A 23,050-nucleotide genomic window follows, 5' to 3' on the forward strand; every position below is an offset into this window, starting at 1 on the left:
GAACAGGCTAGGAATTCCACTTTTACTGTTTTATAAAATCCAAGGGAAAGGTGGCTTGTCACCAGTACTGAGGATCACAGGACCCTCAGGATTATATTGGGAAGGGGGCACAGTGGGGTGCAAAGGATAGGGCTGATGAAAACTCCCCCTCCCTGGCTGAGCTCCAGCAACATTTATCAGCATGGAAAACTTCCTCTGTACGCCAACCACAGTGCTTCAGAGTGTTCAAAACACTTTATATAATATACATTGAGGCCATTCTCACAACCAAAAACAGTTTTCTACCCAGGTTTGGAAACACACCCAATTTTCGGTTGTGTGGAAGCAAAGTAAGAGAAAAACCTTGGTAGAAGTGATTTTGTGGAAGCAAGGCCAGAGAAAAAGCTAGCCAAGTTTCCCTCCTACCTTGCTTCCACACAACCAAAAAGTGGGAGCACACATAGCTCCCAAATCCGGGTAGAACACATTGTGTGAATGACCTCATTATCTCAGAAGTCTCAGCCCTGTAAAGTAGGTCGATTTTACTAATCCACACCCAGACCATCTTGTCTCCACACAGGCACCACACAATTCCTGTTCCCAGGAATGTTTCACGGAAATACGGAGAAACAGAATATAACTTTCTCTGTGAGTAGGGCTGGGTGGTTAAATGAGTGTTAAAGGATAGCTAATCTGGAGCTCAATCTGGAGTTCAATGTACCACTTTGGCGCCAACCGAGGAGGTTAGTGGATTGCCTTCAGAGATAATCTGTGGGGAAGTTCTCCCACACAAGCTGCATGGAAAGGAAAAGGAGCTGTGCAATATTCTTTCCCAGGCGCACAAATGTTTATGCCTCACTGCAATCAGTGAGAAATAGATTGCTTCAAACCCATATGCTTAACACAGAAGCAAACTGGGGGAGGATGATCTAACAGGGATAATCAGAATGATTCAATCAGGGCAGATAAGGACTCTAACCCTAATCTAAAAGAAGGTAGCTGCCTCATGATTCATGCCCAGGAGATATGCACAGGAGGCCGGCTTCTGCCCTAGGACCCTTTTGAGATCATGGGGGAGTTCTCAGTGGAATTCCACACACCACAATTAAACCCTCCTCGATTTGAATCTGAATGGATTGGAGCCTCCCAAATTGAAATCTCGCCCAAAAGAATTTTTTTTTTAAGCCAGCTGATAAAAGTGTTTGTGAGAGAAGAAAGAGATGATAGGTAGGTTGTAGATAAATGCTCTCTTTGAAGTGTGTTTTTGCCTTTTGCATGCAGAGGTAGATTCAGGATTCTTGCAAAATCCTGCTTCATGCAAATGCAACAGATGGCCCCCAGAGGAGAAGAACTGGTCTTGGGGTAGCAAGTATGGATTATCCTCTGCTAAGGAGGGTCTGCCCTGGTTTGCATTTGAATGGGAGACTGCATGTGAGCACTGTGAAATCTTCCCCTTAGGGGATGGGGCCCGCTCAATCTGCATGCCGGCATGCAGAAGGTCCCAAGTTCCCTCCCTGGCAGCATCTCCAGAGAGGGCTAGGAAAGACTCCTGCCTGCAGCCTTGGAGAAGCTGCTGCCAGTCTGGGTAGACAATACTGAGCTAGATAAACCAAGGGTCTGACTCAGTAGAAGGCAGCTTCCTATGTTCCTAGTGGAAGAGGGGAGAAATCATAGGTGCCCTCTGCTTCTTGTGACCTTCCTGTGTCTGTTAGATGCCCACCAACTGCCCACTCCACACTCAAGGAATAGCACCTGTCCTCACCAGCAGACTCCACAAAAAAACTGATTTGGAAATAGGCCAGCAGGTTTGTGTAGTTCAGACTTACACAGTCCCTTCACTATGTGATCCTACAAGACTCCTAAAATTGGATCTTTCCTTTGGCTCACCCCCTGGTCTCAGATGTATGGCCACAGCCGGGCGTAGCATTCATTGGGGAAGAAATAAAGTTTCTGAAGCCACCACTCAGTGAGTAACAGAGAGAAGATCTGTATGTTAAAGCTGGAAGGGATCTCGGAGCCAACCTGATGTGTGTGCCCTTAAGTCGCACAGGAACATTACTCAGAGAAGAGTAGTCCCATTGAAATTAAAAGGGCAAGTTAAGCATTGTGTGTGTGTGAGCACACACACATAGATACAGGGAACCCTTGAGGAGCAATTTCTTACTCAGTTTTTGGTGGGGAAAAGAAAAGACACGTTTGTGGGGGAGAAAGCATGTTTGGGGGGATTGAAGATGTGGGTGATTAGGCCAGAGGTGCTCTTACCCCTGGACTTCCAGGCAGAAGTCCAGGCCCCCCCCCAGGGCCCCCCAAATCCTCTTTAGTCTGTCCCCATGGTGCGGCTGTGTGTTGAAATGTTTCTGCTAATGCATATTTTGCATGAATATACCTGTTTTATATTCTTACATTCTTGTGAGTTCAGTTGCTGTTTGTGCCCTCAAGAACCCACCTGATAAAAATAACTGCCTGTGTGTGTCACGGCTCTGTGTGTGTGTGTGTGTGTGTGGGTGGGTGGGTGGGGGGGTGATGCTTAACTTGAAGCGGAGTGGGGGGTGGGACTCCAAAGGCCTTTAGGTCCAGGCTCCAAAATTTCCTAGGTGCACCTCTGGGTTAGGCTTGGGGAGTTCAGTCAAATGGGAGGAACTCCTCAAATCCTTGTGCCCCTGTGAGTGTGCAAATGATCTACACCACCCTGCGTTTGGGTGGGTGTATTTTGATTTCAGACGGATGCTCTAAAACTGCACCACCAGGTACAACTCATGAGCAGAAGCTCCTTTCTACTCGCAGTCAATGGGGCCAGCCTGAACAGCGGCCTTAAGAAGCAAGCCGGCCCCAGAGGGGGAAGTGGGCCCCTCCCTGACTCTCCTGGGGATGGAGATGCCCCCCCACCCAAGGACCTGCACCTAGTGCCTCAAGGAGCAGGGAGAGAAGACAGTGCAGGCCTGGGAGAGCTCCCCTTCCAGAGGTGTAAACATTTTTTATGTAGTCCAAGAGGTGATTGAGCAGATCCCCATGGAGTCCCCTTTAATGAGAAGCCAAAGCCTTTCAGCAAGACAGGAGGATGCCACTGTGTCAACAGGTGAGGCTACTTAAGCATGCCCCCCCCTTGGGCCGGCCCTGCGCATGGGGGTGAAAGTTTAAGTTGGAAAGAGCGTGTAATTGTCCGCTTTGCCAGACCTCACACGTGCCTGGCGGAATGTTTACTGCATACAAGCCAATTCACTCCACCGCCGCCGCCTGCAGCTGCCTTGGCCCCACACAGAAAGGCTTGCAGAGAAACAGCCCCCGCCCCCCCAACACAGAGCATGTGCTGGGGCATAAGCAAAGAGGCGGCTTAGCCTAGTGGTTAAGTGTCCGGTCTCTGCAGGAGGTAAAGCCCTGGATTCGAATCTCACCTCTGCTAAGATATTCTGGTCTTCAAGAAGGGATTCTCCTTTTAGCCCTTCCTCTCCGATAGGGAGGCAAATCACCTTACAGGTGTCTGCTAAGCACTAGTGAGGTTCACATGTTATGTTCAACACTGGTGCACTCTTGTGTGCGCTGTCAAACATAGCCTATTGTTGGACTACAACTCCCATCATCCCTGATAATTGTCCACTGGGGGGATGGGAGTTGTAGGATGGGGAGTCAAAGCTGTCTGGTGGGTACATGGCACACTAGAACAGAAGAAGAAGAACGCAAAAAGCTGCCATATACTGAGACAGACCATTGGTCTATCTAGCTTGGTATTGTATAACTTACTGCATGACTATCGAAATATGGCCCCTATTTGGGGTTTCATTTAACATTGTATTATGATGGTTTTTATCTGTGGCTCTTACTTTATGACCTGTGCTTAACATTGTATCACTCATTGTATGACTCTTCACAATATGGTTCTTGTTTTGGTCTCTATTTAATATTGTATTATTCAATAAATGGTTACAGATTCTGGCATTGTTATGAATATATATTGTTTATTTTCTTCATATTTTAGTACCCTGTTTAATTCTTTCTTCTCTATTTCATTGTGAGTAAAGTCTGCCATAGAGTTGGTGTCGACTCCTGGCAATCACAGAGCCCTGTGGTTTTCTTTTTGGTAGAATACAGGAGGGGTTGACCATTGCCTCCTCCCATGCAGTATGAGATGATGCCTTTCAGCATCTTCCTGTATCGCTGCTGCCCGATAGAGGTGTTTCCCAGAGTCTGGGAAACATACCAGCGGGGATTCGAATCGGGAACCTCTGGCTTGATAATAAAGTCATTCCCCTCCCGAGTTTTGTATCTCGCTACCTGGAGATGCTGCCAGGGAGTGAACCTGAGACCTTTTATTTATTCATTCGTTCGTTCGATCGATTTTTAGACCGCCCTTACAAAATAGCTCAGGGCGGTTCACAAACATCAAAGACCCTTTAAAACAATTTAAGAGCACTGGAAGGCCAGGCCGAACAGGCAGGTTTGCAAAGCAGATATGGGCCCCATTCCCCATTCCGAGAGTAAATTGCCCGATCCACCGGGAACAGAAGATTGATTGCACAGGCTTGGACGTTCGACCCCTCAGCCAACCTCGCCCTGGAATTAAGAGACTGATCCACCTCACACACACACACACACACACCCCTGGCCCCCTTGGCTGGGTGTAGCCACTTTGGAGAGAAAAAGGGTTTCATCGGCCCTTTGAAGAGATGGGACGCAGCGGCCCGTATCAGCGGGCTGGACTCGAGTGAGTCGCCCAAATCAAGCGGAGTCAGCCTTATCTCGCTCTTTCTTGTCCCCTTTCTTGTCTCGGGGCCCTCCTGAGATGTTGATCTGGCTGGTCTGCGCCTCTGCCGCCAGCCAGAGCCGGGCTAACGAGGAGAGAGAACCGCTGGCCAATATTTAACTAAGCTGGCTGGCCACCGGGCTCTTTCTGCCCGCCACCCCTCCCTTGGGGGGGCTTGTTTGTTTGCTGGCAAATTAATCAGCCCGCGCGCGGTCGGCGCCAGGGCAGATTTATCACACGCAAGAGGAGGAGGGGGAGCGAGGAGACACAAAGCCAGTTCGCACCTTCCTGCTTTTGATCCCGGCTTAGGGCGGCCCTCCCTCCAGAATAAGAGTCTCCAGGGGGCTTAGGCAGGAGGTCACTCCAAAGGGGCGGAAGTTTGCACACCATTAGGAAGAGGCGCTCGCTGGAAAGCACGATCCGCAAACATGTCGTAGAGGGGGCGAGAGAGGGGTGAGGAGGTGGAGGCTGGTACACAGAGAGGCCTTCAGAATCTGTGTCCTGCCCAGAGCTGTGTGCAGAGGTGCACCCCGGTGATTTTTGGAGCCTGGACCCAAAGGCCTTTGGAGGGGGCCCCCCTGCCACCTTCCCTGCAAATTAAGCATCATCGTGGTCAGCCAGGTGACCACACCACCCAGGACAAACTGAGGAGGATTGGGGGGGGGCAGGGGCTGTGGAGGCCCTGGACTTCAGCCCCAAAGTCCAGGGGTAAGAGCACTTCTAGCTGTGTGCGCTCTCGATTTTCGGTTGTGTGGAAGCAAGGGATAGCTTTTCCTCCTACCTTGTTTCCACACTATCACTTTTACCCAGGTTTTCCTCCTACCTTGCTTCCACACAACTGAAAATTGGGAGCACACATCACTCCCAAACCCAGGTAGAACACAGTTTTTGTTTGTGTGAATTATCCCAGAGCAAGGTTATGGGGAGGGAAGGTCCATGTTTCATGTTTCACCCACCCTGGATGAAAGAAGGCTGGGATAGAAAGAATCGTGAGGAGCCACTACATACCATAAAAAAGTTGTGCTGGATCACGTAAAATAGTTGTGACATTTGTTTCGGTCAATCACACAAGGGTTCTCAAACTTGGGTCTCCAGGTGTTGTTGGACAACTCCCATCATCCCCATTCACAATAGCCAAGGATGATGGGGATTATAGTCCAACAACATCTGGAGACCCTGAGAACCCACAAACAAGGTAGCACCTTTCAGACTAACTGATGTTTTAATACATAATAATAACTTCTCCTCTTCAGGGATATCACCTACTTCTTCAGATGGAGAGTGAAATCAAGGATAGTCAGTCACAGCAGGACGTGTTTAGACATTTACAATGCCTTTATACATCCTAGGTAGTAAAGGAGAGAGATTACCGACTATGTGATTCTATAATGTTCATAAAAGCCATAATCTCTATTCAAAGAGAGATGGGCACTGTCAATTTTTACTCTAAATGTTTGTTCAAGAACACTGGAGACTGATCCAGAATAAATAATTAATTTACTTCCAGCACCGAAAATCTGGATTGCAAGCTATTGGCTGAAGACTGATCTTCCTCAGCTTTTGGACTGCTGTCTAAAGTTGTGGATTAGCATTGTGTCTAAACTGCCTTACTGTCTAAGAAAATGAGATAAGTAGACAAATGTATAGAGAAACTTGAATCTATTTGTGGGGTTTGGGAATGACACGTTTCAATATAACAGTTCCACCATTTGTGCATTTTTAATTCTTTATTGTGAAGTGCATTCATGTTACCTATTGTTGGTGGTTGACATACACAGCAAGGATGAACCAGTACAGTTACTGTTCTAGAGTACAAGAGCAGAACTAACCAACAACTTGCATCCATTCAACAGAGGACAACTTTTGACACCCTCCCCTTCCCCCCCCCCCAAGCATCCTGAGCCACCTAAAAATATGTTCCCAAAGTCCATGCAACCCTCAGGGATATATTTTTGGGTGACGCAGAGGGCTTCCTGGGGAAGGAGAGGGTCTCCAAAATTGCCACTTCCCAGCTTCATGGGGCAATTAGCTGGGAAGTTCAGTTAGCCTGCTCTCTCAAGTAAACTTTGTTCTGTACGGCAGCCAGCTTCATTTTCTTCAAAAACCGGGGGCTGGCTGGAGGAAATCAACATCTCTAGCAGAGGTTAACAAGAAGGGGGTTCAGCCTCACCCCCTGCCTGCTCACCCGGAATCAAGTCCCATGGGGTTCAATGGCACCCAATCCTGTGTCTGGCCTTTGGGGTTTTGTTGTTGTTGTTTGGGTTTGGGTTTTTTTGTTCGTTTGAGCGGGGAGTCTCTCTGAAAGGCACTCAGGTCTGCTTCTTGGCAGACAAAACCGTAAGAAGCCTTGACACTCCCAGACCCTGCTGTAACTTCGCCGTGGGCTTTCTGGCTTTTTGCAGAAGGCCTTGGCCAAGTTACAGCCTGACTGCCTAAGCAGTGGGAGTGGGGAGAGAGGAGAGGTTAGTAGCTGTTATTACACCACCACCACCTTCTAGGGTGTTGCCCTGTCCTGAAGATGAAGAATGCAGAGACACAAAGGACTGATCCATAGAAGAAATCCTAATCGTGGCTCACCAAGTCTCTTGGGTCCACATGAACACCTGCATTTCCTTCCAGCTTTTTGGACACACACACACACACACACACACACACACACACACCCTCCACACTCCCCTGAAGAAGCCCCTCTGGCCTGCCCTCCCTCCCCTCTTTCTTCTCCCTCTGCTTCTCCAAAGGGCCCAGCCGGAGAGGGAAGGGGAGATCTTTCAGGGAATGCAAAGGAGAGCCTAGACACGAGATTTTCAGCCGCCTGGCGCCAAGCGCTCTTAGCCCTGAGCCTTGAAAAAAACCAAAATGTTAGGAGAGCTAATCGTGTTAGATGTCCCGCCCCCATCTTGCCCACACTTAGGGGCCCTCAGTTGTCCTGGCCTCTCCCCCGCCCCCCCCCCCAACACAAACTGTTTGCCTCCTTCTCAGCACACAGACTCCTTTATCTCATTCAGCAAGGAGGGGAGGAAGAGAGAGAGACTGAGAGGGGGAGAAACGGAGATCACCTTTGATCTCCATTAGCACACTGGCCCTGATCCACTCACACACACTCATCTCAGGCATCATTGCATTTTCCTAGACAACGCATATGCCTAATGCATAAATGTAGATTCCCACAGCACACCCTGGCATTCACACACCCTGGCCTCCCCGCTCCACACACACACACACACACACACACACACACACACACACACAACATGTCCACTGTGTCTGTGTCTATTACATCCTTCACTCTCCTATTATTTTGCCCATTTCTCCTGCAAGTGCAAACAAACACCCAAGAAAGATAACATATACAAGCCAAAGTTAATTCACGCCCATGTCCTCTGTTTTTGGGTGTGTGTGTGTGTGTGTGTGTGTGTGTGTTTGTTTATAACATAACCGGGAGAAAAAACTTCCCCAGAGAGATCACTACTTACTAATACAGTTAGGTGCCCGCGAATCTTTCTCTCTTTCTTTCCTTCTCTTTCTTGTACCTATATATGAACCCCTCCTCCTCCCTCACTCATCAGGGGCCCCCCACTCCCCCCCCCCCCTCTCTCTCTCTCTCTCTCTCACACACACACACACACACACACACACACACACAACGCTCCTATCCACGCCTCCAGCTCCCTGCGCAAGGGCTCCCCTCTATCTCCAAGAAATCAGAGATCTCAGGGGCAGATCCCCGCGTGCCAACCACACACACGCCCGCCCCGAAACACGCGAGGACTTTGCACATGTGCGCTGCGTCTCGCCAACGACCTGCCTCTCCGCGAATTGCCAACTTCAAGGCAGATCAGACCGGCTCCGGCTCCCTAAGATAACCCGGCGGAGGAGCTGCAGAGAAGTGGGCGGTGGGAGGGGAACTGGGAGAGGCTGTTGCTGCTGCTGCTGCTGCTGCCTGCGCCTGGGGTTCGGGGCGCCGATCTCCCGCTCGGCAGCACAAGGAGGCGCGCCAGGCTACCGCCCGCCCCACACTCTCCCTCCTCAGCGAATCCCGCGCCCCGAAAGCCCAGGTCCCACCTCCTCGCTGGGAAAAGGAGGGGTCAGAAGGAGCTGGGATGGAGAGCAACCCCTTCGGCGCCGGCGTGCTGCGCCAAAGCTCTAGCAACCCGTCAGCGCTGCCGTGGGCCCAGACCGCCGCCCCCCACCCGCGCGCGCCCCCCAGAACACCCAGCCAGGAACGCGGACACTTCAGACGGCGGGCTTTCACAGCTCCCTCTGCAAAGGCTCTAAACAAACAAACAGGCAAACGGGAAGGAGGCAGCTCTGATCCCAGAGGCAGATAAAAGAAAGAAAGAAAGAAAGAAAGAAAGAAAGAAAGAAAGAAAGAAAGAAAGAAAGAAAGAAAGAAAGAAAGGATGAAGCCAGGAGGAGGAGGAGACGGCAGGCCCCAGGCGGGTCATAAAGGCGATCCCGGACCCAGATAGACGCTAGAGATATACAACCCACCCACCCACTGCTCCCTTCGGCTCCCCTGAAGCGAGCAAGCTGCGGAGACTCCAGCCCTCACCTTTTCTCCAAATTAGTGACAAATTTGTGAGAGAGGAGAGGACACAGCTCTGAACCAGGAGAGCGGTAGCCAGAGAGAGTCCCCCCACCCCACCCGCACAGACACAGACACAGACACAGACACTCTCTCTCTCTATCCATCACTCTGTTCCTAGAAGTGTACTGCAGCATCTGTGGGCATGAAGGCTTTGAAATGCCGGCTGAGGTGTGAGGAATCCTTTGGTCACGTTCTCCGAACGCAGGATTGTATCGCTCAGCTAGGGCGCGACAATCCCGTCTCCCCCCCAATTTCCCCTATATGCCCGCTTCTACCCAGTGCCAGTTTGAGGATCTTCTACTGCCCCATAAGGAGCGCACTGAAAGTGTCCAATGGGGGTGGGGGGCAGACACAGGCGTCCGCCTCCGACGCCCCGCGTAAAGAGCCCCATCTCCACGCAGACCCCAGTTCTCCTGATTATTCTCCACGTTCACTCCAGCAAAAATCCAAACCAAACCAAACCACCCCACTCGGGTCCAGAGCAACGCGCGTGGGGAATACTCACGCCGGCCGAGCCTAACTGTGTGTGTGTTCGCGCTGCCGCAGCTCCACCAAATCAAGGGGGAGGAGTGTGTGTGTGTGTGTGTGTGTGTGTGTGTGTGCGCGCATGAGGAACTGGGGGTGGCTGCAGTAGACAGAGGAATGACAGGCGGGCTTCCCAACATCTCAAGACCAGGGGGAGACATTTTAAAAGCGGGCGGGTCGCGGCGGAAAACGCTGGGAGCGGATCAAGCTCCCTTCCTTAGAGGACTAGAGTCCGGTAGACTCCCCCCAACCCAGGAGAGAGAGGGATTTTCAAAGGGGGTGGCCTGGGGGAGCGTGCGGCAAGCCTGGAGCGGATCGAGCCCCCTCCCCTCCCTGAATCGACTGCAGCCCCATAGACTTCCCCCTACCCAGCACACACGTATCTTCTGCTGCCAATGGGGAGAGAGAGAGAGAGAAGGCGATGAAATTGAAACCTTGCCGAGAGGCTGTTGATAAGTCCAAATTGAAAATGTCCCAAGCTGGGTCAGCCAGTGCCAGAGAGCGCGAGAGCGCGAGAGCGATTTCCCCACCCCCACCCCCCTCCCCCCTCCCTCCCCTTTCCTTCTCTGGCTGGAACTGGCTGCGTCGTGGGCCAATTCGCCTCTTCTCCTCAGCCCCCTAGAGGCGGCTTCCTCTCTCTCTCTCACTCTCACTCCCCCTCCACCCCCCCCCGCCTCGCCTTCCTGGTGGCTCTGCTCCTCCCTCTCCCCTCCTCCCCTCCCTCCCTCCTCGCCTGCCCACCCCCTCCCTCCCTCCCTCCCTCGCCTCCTCCTCGGTCCCTCGCCTCTGATCATGTTGACATCTTCGCACGGCACCAAGCAGTGGGGATGCTTTGCTGCCGCGTTACAATTTCCGACACCTTCTTTTTATAACTCGCCTCTGTCCCCCTCCGCTCGACCTGTCAAAACCACGCCTATGGAGCCACACAATTGGTCCGAAAGCGTCAAAGAGCCAATCAAGTATGCCGCAGCTGCCCTGCGAGCCCACAACACGTCCATACAATCCGGGGCAGCCGAGCAGCGAGGCACAGACACCCACACTCACGCGGGGGGTGCTCGGAGCCCAGCGCGGCTCGCTCTGGCCGGCTCTGCCTCGCTCTCCCCGCGGCTCGCTCTCGGCTCCGCGCTCTCCCGGTCGCCAGCGCCCTTGCAGGAGCTGAGGACCGCGCGCCAGGCGCCTTCCTCTCCCCAGCGCGATCCTTAATAGTATTTTTTTTTTTTTAAAGGCACCGAAGAAAAAGGAGTGGAAAGGGAGGAGAGATCCCAAAGAGGACGGCGGAGAGCAGAAGAGAGGCGGCTTCGTTTCTGGAATCCAAACTTTGGCCAAGCTGTGCGGAGGGGGAGGGGGAAACGGAAGCCACATTTCGCTGCAAGCTTTGGCTCTCCAGCTTCTTCCCAGCCTGATTAGAACAAGAGACTTTAAAAAAAAAAATCATAATTCTGCTTCTCTTTCTCTTCCCTCCCTCCCTCCCTCTTTCTCTTTCTCTCTCTCTCCACACACACACGCACACCTCTTTTCCACCTTCAACAACTCAGCTGTTGCGGGTGGGGGGGAATAAAAGGCAAGAGGGGGCCAATCCCAGGAGGGCGAAAAAGAAAAAGAAATAACCCATCCAGAGCCACCGATCTGAACCCTCGAATAATAAAAATTAAAAACAAGTCACCAGAGACCCAGCAAGCAAGAAGCGTTCCTACCTGCACGGCGGAATTCTCCGGTGGGGTTTCTGCCCTTCCGACTTCTCCTGCAGAACTCAGGCGGCGGCGAAGGCTTGGAGAGGTTTTGTTTTGTTTTGTTGGGTTGTTGGTGGTGTTTTGTTTTTGGGTGTTTTTTTTTTTTTCCTGTTTTGAAAGCTGGTTTCCCAACTGCTTCCAAACACACGTTAAGAAAGCAAAACATCCAGCAGCCCTCGACCTCAGAGGCTGGAGCCGGGCGAGCCGGCAGAAGCCAGGAGCGGCTCCGGGCGCCCGCGTTGCCGGCGACGATGCCTCCTTTCTTGGACTGGGGCGCGTGGACTCTCTGGTGACTGCATATGTGTCCCCCACCCTCCGTCGCGCCCGCGTCTGGTGGCTGATCTCCTTTGCTGACGACCCTCGACTCCCTTTCCCTTCTCCTTGCCCCTCATCATCCTCCTCCTCCTCCTCCTCCTCCTCCTCTTCCTCTCCTCCTCCTCCTTCTCTGCTCCTTTTGTGAATCGTGTGACTGCGGGATGAGCTGTTAAAGGCCGCGCCAGGATTCCTCACTGCTCGGGCCTCTGCAAGGACTCCAGCCGCGCAGGGAGGCAGTCGGATGAACATCTCCATGAGAGAGCCTGTGATCCCTGGGAGAAGCATGGCTTACCACCCGTTCCTACCTCACCGGGCCCCGGACTTCGCCATGAGCGCCGTCCTGGGCCACCAGCCGCCGTTTTTCCCGGCTCTGGCTTTACCTCCCAACGGAGCGGCTGCCCTCTCGTTGCCCGGAGCTCTGGCCAAGCCTATTATGGATCAGTTAGTTGGGGCCGCGGACTCCGGCATCCCCTTCTCCTCGCTGGGACATCAGGCTGCCGCGCACCTGAGGCCTTTGAAAACCCTGGAGCCGGAGGAGGAGGTGGAGGACGACCCCAAAGTCCACCTAGAAGCCAAGGAGCTGTGGGAGCAGTTCCACAAACGGGGCACGGAAATGGTGATCACCAAATCAGGAAGGTAGGGCCAGCGGGGTTGACCGGGCTGCATTTCTACCCCTCCCACCCACCCCCCGTTTCTCCCCCTCCCCAGCGGATTTCCAAACAGGCCGGTCGGTTCCTTCGGCAGAAAAAACAACGCCGCTCACATTTCTCCGTGGGGCATTTTGGAAATATTCCGGGCTTATGTGACCTGTTCTTTCTGTGCCTGCGAGCCTTCAGACTCTAGAACAATGGCTCTGTGTGTGTGTGTGTGTGTGTGTGTGAGAGAGAGAGAGAGAGAGAGAGAGAGAGAGAGAGAGTAACTGCACAAAACAATACATTTTGCACAGAGAATACCATCACTGTACAAGATAATATATTTTGTGTCTGCCACGCACAAACATGCCACTTCATTTGTGTGCACAGAGAGAGAGAGACTGCAAAATAATTTAGAGGGGTTTGTGACTGTGGATACTGGACAGATTTCCCCCAGAATAAATGCAACCGACCATCCCCTTGAAACTTTTATTTATATGCATGCAATCCTCTGCACACTGAAATGTGTGAGACTTGCTTCCAAGGAAAGGCGCCCAGGATCAGGCCCTGATAAAATCCCTGGGAGGAGTCCTAGAGCTGTGATCTTTGCCTCCCCAGAAACACTGCTAGGTTGCCTTCTGTGTAAATCTACTTGGGATTACACAGCTAAGAGCTCAGTTTTAAGCATATCTACTTGAGTGAGTAAGTAAGTCCCACTGTAGGTAAGTAAGTGTAACTTAAAAGTAAATGTGTGAGAATACGGGTGCTTATAGAAGGCTTGGATCCAGGAACAATTAAAAATATAATAATAATACTTTTGACTGTAATAGAAAGTTCTGAAGTTCTGCCTTCCAATAAATAAAGCTCTGTCTTCCATAAAAGTTTGCCAGCAGTTCCTTCAGTGGGCACCTATAAGCACAAAGAGGGTGAGAGACAATCAGAAAAATAACCATGCCAATAAAAATACAAGCTAGTTTTCCCTTCACACATGTCTATAATTAGGAATTATCATCAGGGAATTATTTCATTGAATGCAGAATCTGAAAGGGTGACTTGATGAAAATATCCCTGATAAATGCTCTTCAGCTTTTGAGAGGGTCACATTTGAAATTCAAGGCACGTCTTAAATTGCATTTTAAGTTGCCCAAGAAACTGGAACTAGAAGGCAGTTAAAGGACTTTGGATGTTGCAGGCGGTAGCCACAGATTTCAGGAAGATTCTAGAGAACATTACTTCATTTAAGCCAGAATTTCTGGTCACCAATAGCCCCATATAAAGTCCCATATCCTGATAATGTTGAAATCAGCTGAGGGAATAAAGAGTCTGTGTGTGTGTGTGTGTGTGTGTGTGTGTGTGTGTGTGTGTGTGTGTACACTTGTGCATGTGTAGCAATCTTTCCAGATCTCATCTCTGTAAAAAATCCCGCTCCACTCCTGCCCACAGAAAAATAGGCTATCTTCTATTATTTTTATTTATTTAAATTCACAATGCCCTCTTTAGAGAAAGACAAAAGGTCGAGATAATTGGACATTTTAAAAACAAACCAACTTAAAAAATATTTGCAGGCATTGGAGAGCAAAATATCCCTAAACAGGAATGATCTGCTGTATTGAGATTTTCTTCGTTTGTGGAGGTGGCTTCCCACTAAAATCTTCTCCTTCTTTGTGTGTCTTCTGCCTCTCTTGTCTCTAGGAGAATGTTCCCACCCTTTAAAGTGAGGTGCACAGGTCTGGATAAAAAGGCCAAGTACATTTTGTTGATGGACATTGTGGCGGCTGATGATTGTAGATATAAATTCCATAATTCCCGGTGGATGGTGGCCGGAAAAGCTGACCCTGAAATGCCAAAGAGAATGTATATCCACCCGGATAGCCCTGCAACAGGAGAGCAGTGGATGTCCAAAGTTGTCACTTTCCACAAACTTAAACTGACTAATAATATTTCGGACAAACACGGATTTGTGAGTGCCTTTCACTTTTTTTTCCTTCCTGTCTGGCCTTCAGACTACAGTTGGTGCCTCTCCAGAACTCCCACCTTTAAAAAAAAAAGAGAAAGCAAGCAAGGGGGAAGTATGGGGAATTTAAACGGGAACCTACCTAGACCTGTTTCAGAAGGGAAAGAATTGGCCAGCCCAGGCCCAGCTTTATAAAATCCAGATTTTAAATAAGGAAGGAAAAATGATCTCATATTTTGGCAATTATGGCGGCCTGCTATAATGTAGTGGGTTGCTTTGTGTTATACGTTTTAGGAAGTGGGGGTGGGCGGTGGGGACTGGGATCCAGTACTAGGAAGAAGACGGTCTTTTCCAAGACTATAAACTGAATTAGCAAACTTCCGAACAGTAGACACTGGTAGGATCCACATTAGGTTTAAAATGGGGGGGGGGAGAGAGAAAGGAAGGAAGGAAGGAAGGAAGTTAATTCTAATCACAGTTGATCTGGCCTTTATTTGGTAGCTCTTTAATGAAGAAATAAAGAAGAACTAGGCAATTACAATTGCAGGAAATAGTTAGAGGGGTGGGAAGTGGGTCGAAAAGGCGAGGAGAAAGTGAATCAGTAGACAGAAACTCCGTTCCAGAGCTAAGCAGCTTTAATGAAGATGAACCGCTTGGAGTTGAGCCGGTTCATTTCCTGATCGACTTAATAAACTCCTAAGCTGGTCTCAGAGAGTCAAGGGCTCCGTTCACAGCACACTCTCTTTACTGAGAGAAATTGCTTTCAGGCCAACAATCCAGGGATATACGTGCAGCCAAATGAGCTCATCCCTTCTGGCTGTTCCTTTCCTTTGGAAGAACGAGGATGAGAGGGGAGATGATCCCTTTCTGCGAACTGGCGTTTGGGGATCTTGGGTACTTCCTGAGTGAGAGGCCTGGCTTTTCCTGGCCTGGACGGAACGGGATCAGAGAGGCCGACCAGACTTTCCCCAACACACACTCCCGCGAAGTTAAGATCGATGCGGGATGTATTTGTGCGGGGGCGGGCGGGTTTCTGGAAAAGGCAAAAGGTTCCCAAGCAAAGGTTTTGGAGCAGTGGCGGAAGGCGGGCGGGCAGGCAGGCAAGAGGGGCGAGAGGCTGGCTCCATTCAGCCCCCAGGGTGTTGGTGCTTGGTTGCTTCCGTCTGACACTGGGTCTCTCTGCTCCTCTGTGCCACAATGCAGACCATCTTGAACTCCATGCACAAGTACCAGCCGCGATTCCACATTGTCCGGGCCAACGACATCCTGAAACTGCCTTATAGCACCTTCCGAACCTATGTGTTTCCCGAGACCGAATTCATCGCCGTGACTGCATACCAGAACGATAAGGTAAGGGGATTCATCCGAAGGGGTGATTGTGCAGGATGGGTTTAGGAAATACCTCAAAGTTGAGGCTCCTTCCCCCCCCTCCCCTCCACCTTCCTTGAAGCCCTATGCAAAATAAAATTGAAAAGGGGGGGAGGGATTAAACTCCTCCTGGTTGTGGGGACTCTAGATCCAGAGAGAATGCATTGAACAGCGGTGCATTATTGAGCATGTGTGTGTGCATGGGCAGAGTAGATGCCGCCGTTTGGTGCATAATGTGCGTGAGACAGAAAAGACTAACCACGTGGCATTGGCATTCTCTCCCTCCTTTAAACTATATTGCCATCTAGGCCCCCAACGAAAGTCTGTTTCCTATTATATATATTTTTCCCCCTCCCTATACGGGTGAGTTTCGTTAATTTGCGGTGTGGGGGGGGGGGGGGAAGAGAAAAATTCTCTTGTATCCGAGAATCCATCTAGTAGCGTTTAACGGAAAAGGCCACGCCAGTCTTGGATTGGGGGCGGGGGGGTTTGCAAGCCCCCTCCTCTGTGATCATCGACACGTCTGGTTCCAGGAGGCTGTGCCCACCAGAGTGGTGCATTTAGGAGCCTAAGTGAATGCGAAATTTATGGTAATGAATTCAAGGCGAAGGGCTCCCGAGACTCACACTGCTCTGGGTTGTTTTATTTTTATTTATTTTTTCCCTCAGCGCTGTAAATTAGAAGGGCTGGAGTTTGAACTCCAACACGGAGAATACTTGGCAGGATAGCAAGAGGGAAACCTCGGCTGCCTGCGCTTGGAAAGGGGTGTGTGTGAGAGAGGGAGGGGGGGGCTGTGATCCTTCCTACTCCTGGCCAGGCTTATGCTAAAGTTGAGCTCTTTTGGGGACACTGCTCAGGTTGGAGGCAAAACATTGCAGGGAGACTACAGGATGGTGGGGGTTTTTCCGGGTGTGTGTGTTGTGTTGTGTTTTGCTTTGTTTTACTTGTGAGTGTGGCGGCCGGGGGGGCGGGGGGTCACCGGTCTTCTTGACAGATTCTCTTTTCTTCTGGCTGTGGTTTTGGTGCGTTCAGACCCCGGTTTGGGCCAGCCACGAGAAGGAAACTTACCAGGGACTAGCTACTTGTTGTGGAGAAGCTCTGGAATGCTCCCACGGGCAAGAGGACGAAGTGACTCCGGAACAAGCCGCTTGAGAATGGTTACCGGGGATTTATTATTTTATTTTTAAATATTTTTTTGCCCCGCTGTAGAGGTCTCGCTGGTTGGCTCTCGCTGACTCTCTCTGGAGGCTCAGCCTAGTCTCCTTGGAAGGCGAATGGGCCTGTCTATTGCCGTGAAATCGCGCGTCAACCGGCCTTGTAATTGAAACATAGGGCCCTGCCTCGTGCATTATCGGGCGATCTTTTGCCAGAGCTCACCTAGGCGGCCCGCGTCGGATTCATTACGCACTTTCGGTGCAATTGGAAAGTAATGAAGTGACCCCAGCTAGAAAGGCGTGCGTTGAATCGAAAGAGGAAGGCGGGTTCTTTTTTCTCCTTTTACGCGCCCCCCCCCCAATCCTTAACTATTTGGAAACAACTAACAGATCAGAATCCAATCTCTAGAACTCGTGGGAGGGGAAATGAGAAGAATAAATGTAATTATTCTAGTCCCAAACTCGTCTATCTTCTCGCAGCAAACTAGAATATTTTATTGCATCCGAATTTCTGCACGGCCTCAGAAGTCCTTCTGGAGAAAGGAAGCTGAGCCTCGGGATTCTATGCATATTTACTCGCAAGTAAATCTCACTGTAGCCAGTGGGGGACTTGCTTCCAGTTAAGCGTGCCTAAGGAGTGCCTGGACTACAACCGAATTGGCTAAGGGAGTAAGGTCGGTGGATATGTCTCCATTTCCGGGGCACCACCAAAGCCTAGGAAGAAAATGGGTCGTCTGAACATAGCCAGAGATACGCAGTTTTAACTAGCGTTGATTTCAGGACGAAGCAGGTACTTTTCTCTCAGTGATTTCTATGGCAGCTTTAAAAAAAAAACCAGTGCTGGGCTTACACTGGATCGTGTCCAAACAGACTTGCATGAAGTCAGCCGGGCGCAGATGGTTTGGTCGTCATCTCAAAGGGCTTCCAAAGGTCGAGGTGGGGGGGGGGAGACAGCGAAAAGGCTGTAGTGTGTTTGCACAGTAATATTCCACGCGAGCCGCCCCCCCCGCCCCCCCCAGCCCTATACATACAGGCAGGCATGCTGTGGAAGGTAATTACATTAAGTATTTTATTATAGCAAGCGGGTGACCGCTGTTCTTTGCGGTTTAATTATGGCAGGTAGAGAGTTTAAACTGAAACATAACTTTAATGGATAGCAGGGCCGGTGCGTTCCATTCATTCCTCGGTGGGGGGTTAGCAAAGCCGAGGGGAACGATTCCTGTAATTGACTGGCCCCAACTGAGGGGGAACTGGGGGGCGAACTGGCCTTCGGTACGTGCTCAGGGGCACTCCCTCCCCAAGCCCAGAGGAACTGGCCTCACAGGTCACCATGCCAACCTCAGTGTGCTTCAGACTTCTGAAGAGGCATCCTAAATGCACAAGATCTCTTGCTCTTGCACAGAACCCTTTCCTTTCAAGGGAGCCTTTTGCAGGAGAACTGTCCTCTGGACCGCACCTTGAATTTGCCAGACCAAGTCCATGAAGATATTCCTGCCTTAATATTCAAGGCGATGAAATGTTGGTTACTCCTCCTTCCGAGGAGCTCAGGGTGCCACCCCCCTACTATTTTATCCTCACAACAGCCCTTTGAGGTAGCTCAGACTGAGAGTGTGCGACTGACCCTACCAGAGCTTGGTGAGGATTTGAACCCAGGTCCCTCCTGTTCCACCGCTTTGCCCTCTAGGCCCAAGGGCAGTTTTGTAACCTGGGGATGGATTTCAACACTCCTTTCTCCACACTAAGAAGTTATTTCCCTTCTTCTTTTTAAACAGATAACCCAATTAAAAATTGACAACAACCCTTTTGCCAAAGGCTTTCGAGACACAGGAAATGGAAGACGGGAGAAACGGTAAGTCTGTGTCATTGTCTTATGTGCCTGTTGAGTCTGGTTATGTGGGTCTGTAAAGCCAGGCCAGAGGTCAGCTGGAAAACCTCTTCCTTCCTTCCAGGAGTGGTTTTTTTGTTGCTGTTTTTAAAATCTCTAGTTTTGATGAGGGGCAAGTGGGGCTTCTAGCCTGGTTGAGTACTGTCTAGGATTATTATTTCAAAAACAAATCAAAACGTTTCTCAGTGCCCAGAAGATATGTTATTTGCCACCCAAGGGAGAAGTCTTTGGCAAAGGGATGAGTATTGGTTGGCACGCATGTTCACCATTGATGAAAAGAGGAGTGTGGAGCAGAAAAGGGTGGAGAATATCTGACAGCAGTTGTTAAAAGCTTCCAAATTATTCACATAAGACTTTGCACTAACCTGATCCTGTGTTTTAGCCTTGAGTACCAAGTGTAGATTTAGAAACAAAGATGGCGTGAAAATCAGATGGAGTGTAAGTGAAAAAGAAAACAGAATTAATCAGCTTTGATCAAGGAGATTTCCTAGCTAGACACAGTAATAGGAGCAGCAGCAGTGGGGTGGGGAAAATATTTTACTAATCTGATTCCACATTTATTTTATTTTGCTAGCCTGATCCCATGCTTTAGCCTTGAGTATCAAGTGTAAATTTAGAAAGAAAGATGACATTAACATCAGATGAAGTATAAGTGGAAGAGAAAACAGAACCAATCAGTTTTGGTAAAGATGGTTTCCTACCTGGACTCAGTAATAGTAGTAGTAATTGTAGTAGCTACTACTATAGCAGCAGTGAAAAAATGTATTTTATTTTACTAACCTGATCCCACAATTTAGCCTTCAGTACAAAGTATACATATAGAAATAAAGATGACATTAAAATCAGATGGAGTGTAAAGATGAATTCCTAACTGGAGACATTAGTAGTTGTAGTTATATAATTGTAGTTGTAGTAGCAGTAGCTGCTACTACTATAGTAGTAGAAGCAGCAATTTCAAAAAATGTATTTTGTCTTGCTGTCTTCAAACGTGAATATTTTTGTGTTTTGATCAATGTGAATAATTTTCAGATTGAGGGGAAAGAGGTACAATCCAACAATATTAAGTATTCTGATTTCACCTTTGATTTCAGTTCAGCTAAATAAGTTCGGCCAAATCCATTCATTACCTTTTATTTCAGTAGGTGAGATTTGAACTCGTGTCTAACTTCTCCAGTTGAAATCAAGGGCTTCACATTTGCTGGACTGTGTCATGCATATGTATACATGATATAGATTTTGGGCTGGGGTGTTCTGCAGAGAGGCGGAACCAGTAGGATAGAAATTATTTTTCAGTTTTCTCTGTATGGTTTTTTTTTTAAGGAAACTGTAACTGATTGTGAACATATTACATTTAAAATGTTTTATAAAATGATTTCCCAGCAACTATTAATAGGCCAGATATCCCAGGAGCACCCTAACTTTTTAAATAGCAAATCACTCAGGATTTGCTAATTTAATTTTGTCTCCACGGCTTACCAGCCCCAGATTTTCATCTGTGGGGGAATGGGGGTGCTCCATCTAGGATTAAAAAATATTGGACTGGATTGGTAGTATGGGGGTCTGTTGGGAGTTCAGAATCCACCTCTACAACCAGGAGGATGTCTATATATACTGGGAGGGGGGAGAAGAGGGCTATCCTTGGCTTGACCCCATCAAAACGCCTTCAAGTAAGAAGTTCTTAACTTGGGAGTTGCTTCCCCGGCACATGACCAGGAAAAGTTTCCAATCTGCCTGAAAGGAGTCCTCTCTTCCAGGGAACTGGGTGCCCTTGCCAAACAGTGAATTAGAAGCTTCTTCCTCCCAGAGTAATCAGCCTTGTTTCTGTGGAAATAAACGGAAAGGAGGCCCATAAGCTGTTTGATCACAGCAGCCCGGCTGACCCTTTACGGGTCTAGTCTGGAGTAAACAGGCCGTGGACCCGGAGCTCAAGGCCGCTGGGCTCTTAAAACACACTGACTTGGCCATAAGCTCTGGGCAATCAAAGGGACTTCAGTTCCAGGTCAACTTCGTGATCAACCAACCTTTTAGACTCAGCTGCTTACTCAGTTCATTCATCCACATGCTTACTCAAAAGTAAGCCCTCCTGGATTCAGTGGGCTTGCTGCTTAGTTAATTGTGCTTCCGTTGCATTCTTAAACATGCCTGTTAACTGGGCAAGAGGCTCCTTTTGAAGGGATGATGACTCACTTATCTTTAACAAGGTAGTAACATTTATTATTTATTTATTATTTATTTATTCGATTTCTATACCGCCCTTCCAAAGATGGCTCAGGGCGGTTTACACAGAAAAATGACAAATAAATAAGATGGATCCCTGTCCCCAAAGGGCTCACAATCTAAAAATGTCTCTCTATTTATCCCCGCTCCAGATTTTATTTTATTTTTTAGATTGTCTCTCTGGGACAGGGAAGGGAACCCTCTTTTCCTTGCTCTTGCTATGCACAGGTCTTTGAGAACTCATTAAAACATATAACTAAAATTAACAATTGTGGGGTTAGATGGCTTTTTTGTTGAAAAGTTGCTAACAACAACAACAATAATCATAAATAGGAAGGAACTCCAGTGTGGGACATGTAAACTGGTTTCAGTCCTTGTGATTTGATTTAAAGTAATCAGTGTGTGTGTGTGTGTGTGTGTGTGTGTGTGTGTGTGTGTGTGTGTGTTAGAGAGAGAGAGAGAGAGAGATTACACACACACACACACACCGCCACACCATGGAGTTTTAATCCACAATCTGTCTCCAGGAAACAACTGACTCTCCAGTCCATGAGAGTTTATGATGAGAGGCAGAAAAAGGAAAATGGAACCTCAGATGAGTCCTCAAGTGAACAGACAGCTTTCAAATGCTTCGCTCAGTCAACCTCCCCTGCCGTTTCTGCTGTGGGCACCTCTAATCTTAAAGGTGAGGTGATTTTTATTTTCCTTCCCGCAAGGGGTCTTCACCTCTTTTCTTTTTTTTTAAACCTCAGGCTTAATTATTACCTTTTCTGTCCTCTTTGGGTTGAAAGGAGCTTGGCGGAAAATCAGCCTATGGCTGAAGGTGGTGGTGGGGGAGTGGAGATTCTGAAAATGGATCTGCTTGAAAATACTCCAGACATTAAAATCCCACTCCCCCCCCCTTTCCGCCTTGTATCTATATTTCTTTTGATGGGAGTCAGCCAGCCCTGCCTGAGGAAGGGGAGCAAAGACAGACCAGGGCAAGAGTTCAAATTTGCAGCCACTCCATTAATATTCATACTGAACTTTCTTATTAAGGAAAGGTCTCTTTCCAAACTTCCTTTCCCCCTTCAAATCCCATCTGACTGCAGAGGAGAGTTGGCAGAAGTCGTCCTGCTAAATCCTGGTTTTAAAAAAATGGCAATATCTATCTATCTGTCTGTCAAGTATCTACCTTGTTTTCTTCGTGAATATTTGAGCTGGGATTTAAGCAGCCTATCTGGAGTACTTGGGAATAAGCCCCATTTACTTGGGAGTAAATACCATTGGAATCAATGAGACTTACTTCAGAGTAAATGTGCATAGGGTTGGATTTCAAAGACACAGTATTGCAGCCTTGGACTTGACCTGTGGGCAGGATAAATGAAAGTTTTGATTATCGGGCATCAACAGACTAGTCAGTCATGACTACGCACCACTGAAATCAGTGAGTCATGAGTAACTCATGGTTAATTTAGCCTGGATGCTGCTGCCTACTTCTACTACTACTAGGACTATTTAATAAGAAGTTTTTGGCCCGCCCCTGTGTGCCAAATGTCTAAAAACATGAAAACAGAAACTCAATGATTTGGGGATTTTTGAAGTGTGTTCAGCAGGCACTGTTTCCAGGGCTAGAGAGAAGCCAGAACTTCATCTAACTTCTCTTGTGTTCAAAGACAGCAAACTCTTTCAAGGGCAGCTGTTAAATAAAATCTGGAATAAATACACCCGGTAAGATTAATACTATCCTTCCCTTGCAACCTCACTGCCTTTCCTTGAGGACTTTATTCATAAAACCAGAAGACAAGCAAGCCTGCAGAGAGGCAGTAAATGGGCTTACTTATGTGTAAAGCCCACCTCTGGGAATGCAAACAAGAGGGAGGTCTGGTCCTCAGGATCCATCTAGTATTTCTTCCGGAGGATGGAAGCAGGATCTAATGCTGCACCACGAGGAGATAGAAATGAAGCTGGTGGGCGAAGGAATTA

The 23,050-nt window shown here is 48.9% G+C and overlaps 1 protein-coding gene and 1 long non-coding RNA gene across 5 annotated transcripts in view; one reads left to right on the forward strand and one right to left on the reverse strand.

Moving 5' to 3' along the window:
- Positions 1 to 11,664, reverse strand: part of LOC128337994 (uncharacterized) — a 24,516-nt gene extending 12,852 nt beyond the window's left edge. For all 4 annotated transcript variants that reach the window (XR_008312492.1, XR_008312491.1, XR_008312493.1 and 1 more), the window contains exon 1: positions 11,525 to 11,664. This is a non-coding gene — a long non-coding RNA (uncharacterized LOC128337994). The remainder of the gene's footprint in view (positions 1 to 11,524) is intronic.
- Positions 11,657 to 23,050, forward strand: part of TBX3 (T-box transcription factor 3) — a 16,786-nt gene continuing 5,392 nt past the window's right edge. The window contains exons 1-5 of the mRNA XM_053279842.1: positions 11,657 to 12,511; positions 14,200 to 14,467; positions 15,665 to 15,811; positions 18,756 to 18,832; positions 21,613 to 21,770. Of these exons, the coding sequence (XP_053135817.1) occupies positions 12,117 to 12,511; positions 14,200 to 14,467; positions 15,665 to 15,811; positions 18,756 to 18,832; positions 21,613 to 21,770 (1,045 nt within the window). The 5' untranslated portion in view covers positions 11,657 to 12,116. The remainder of the gene's footprint in view (positions 12,512 to 14,199; positions 14,468 to 15,664; positions 15,812 to 18,755; positions 18,833 to 21,612; positions 21,771 to 23,050) is intronic.

Source organism: Hemicordylus capensis, chromosome 15 (assembly GCF_027244095.1).
Source record: "Hemicordylus capensis ecotype Gifberg chromosome 15, rHemCap1.1.pri, whole genome shotgun sequence".
Classification (NCBI taxonomy): domain Eukaryota; kingdom Metazoa; phylum Chordata; class Lepidosauria; order Squamata; family Cordylidae; genus Hemicordylus; species Hemicordylus capensis.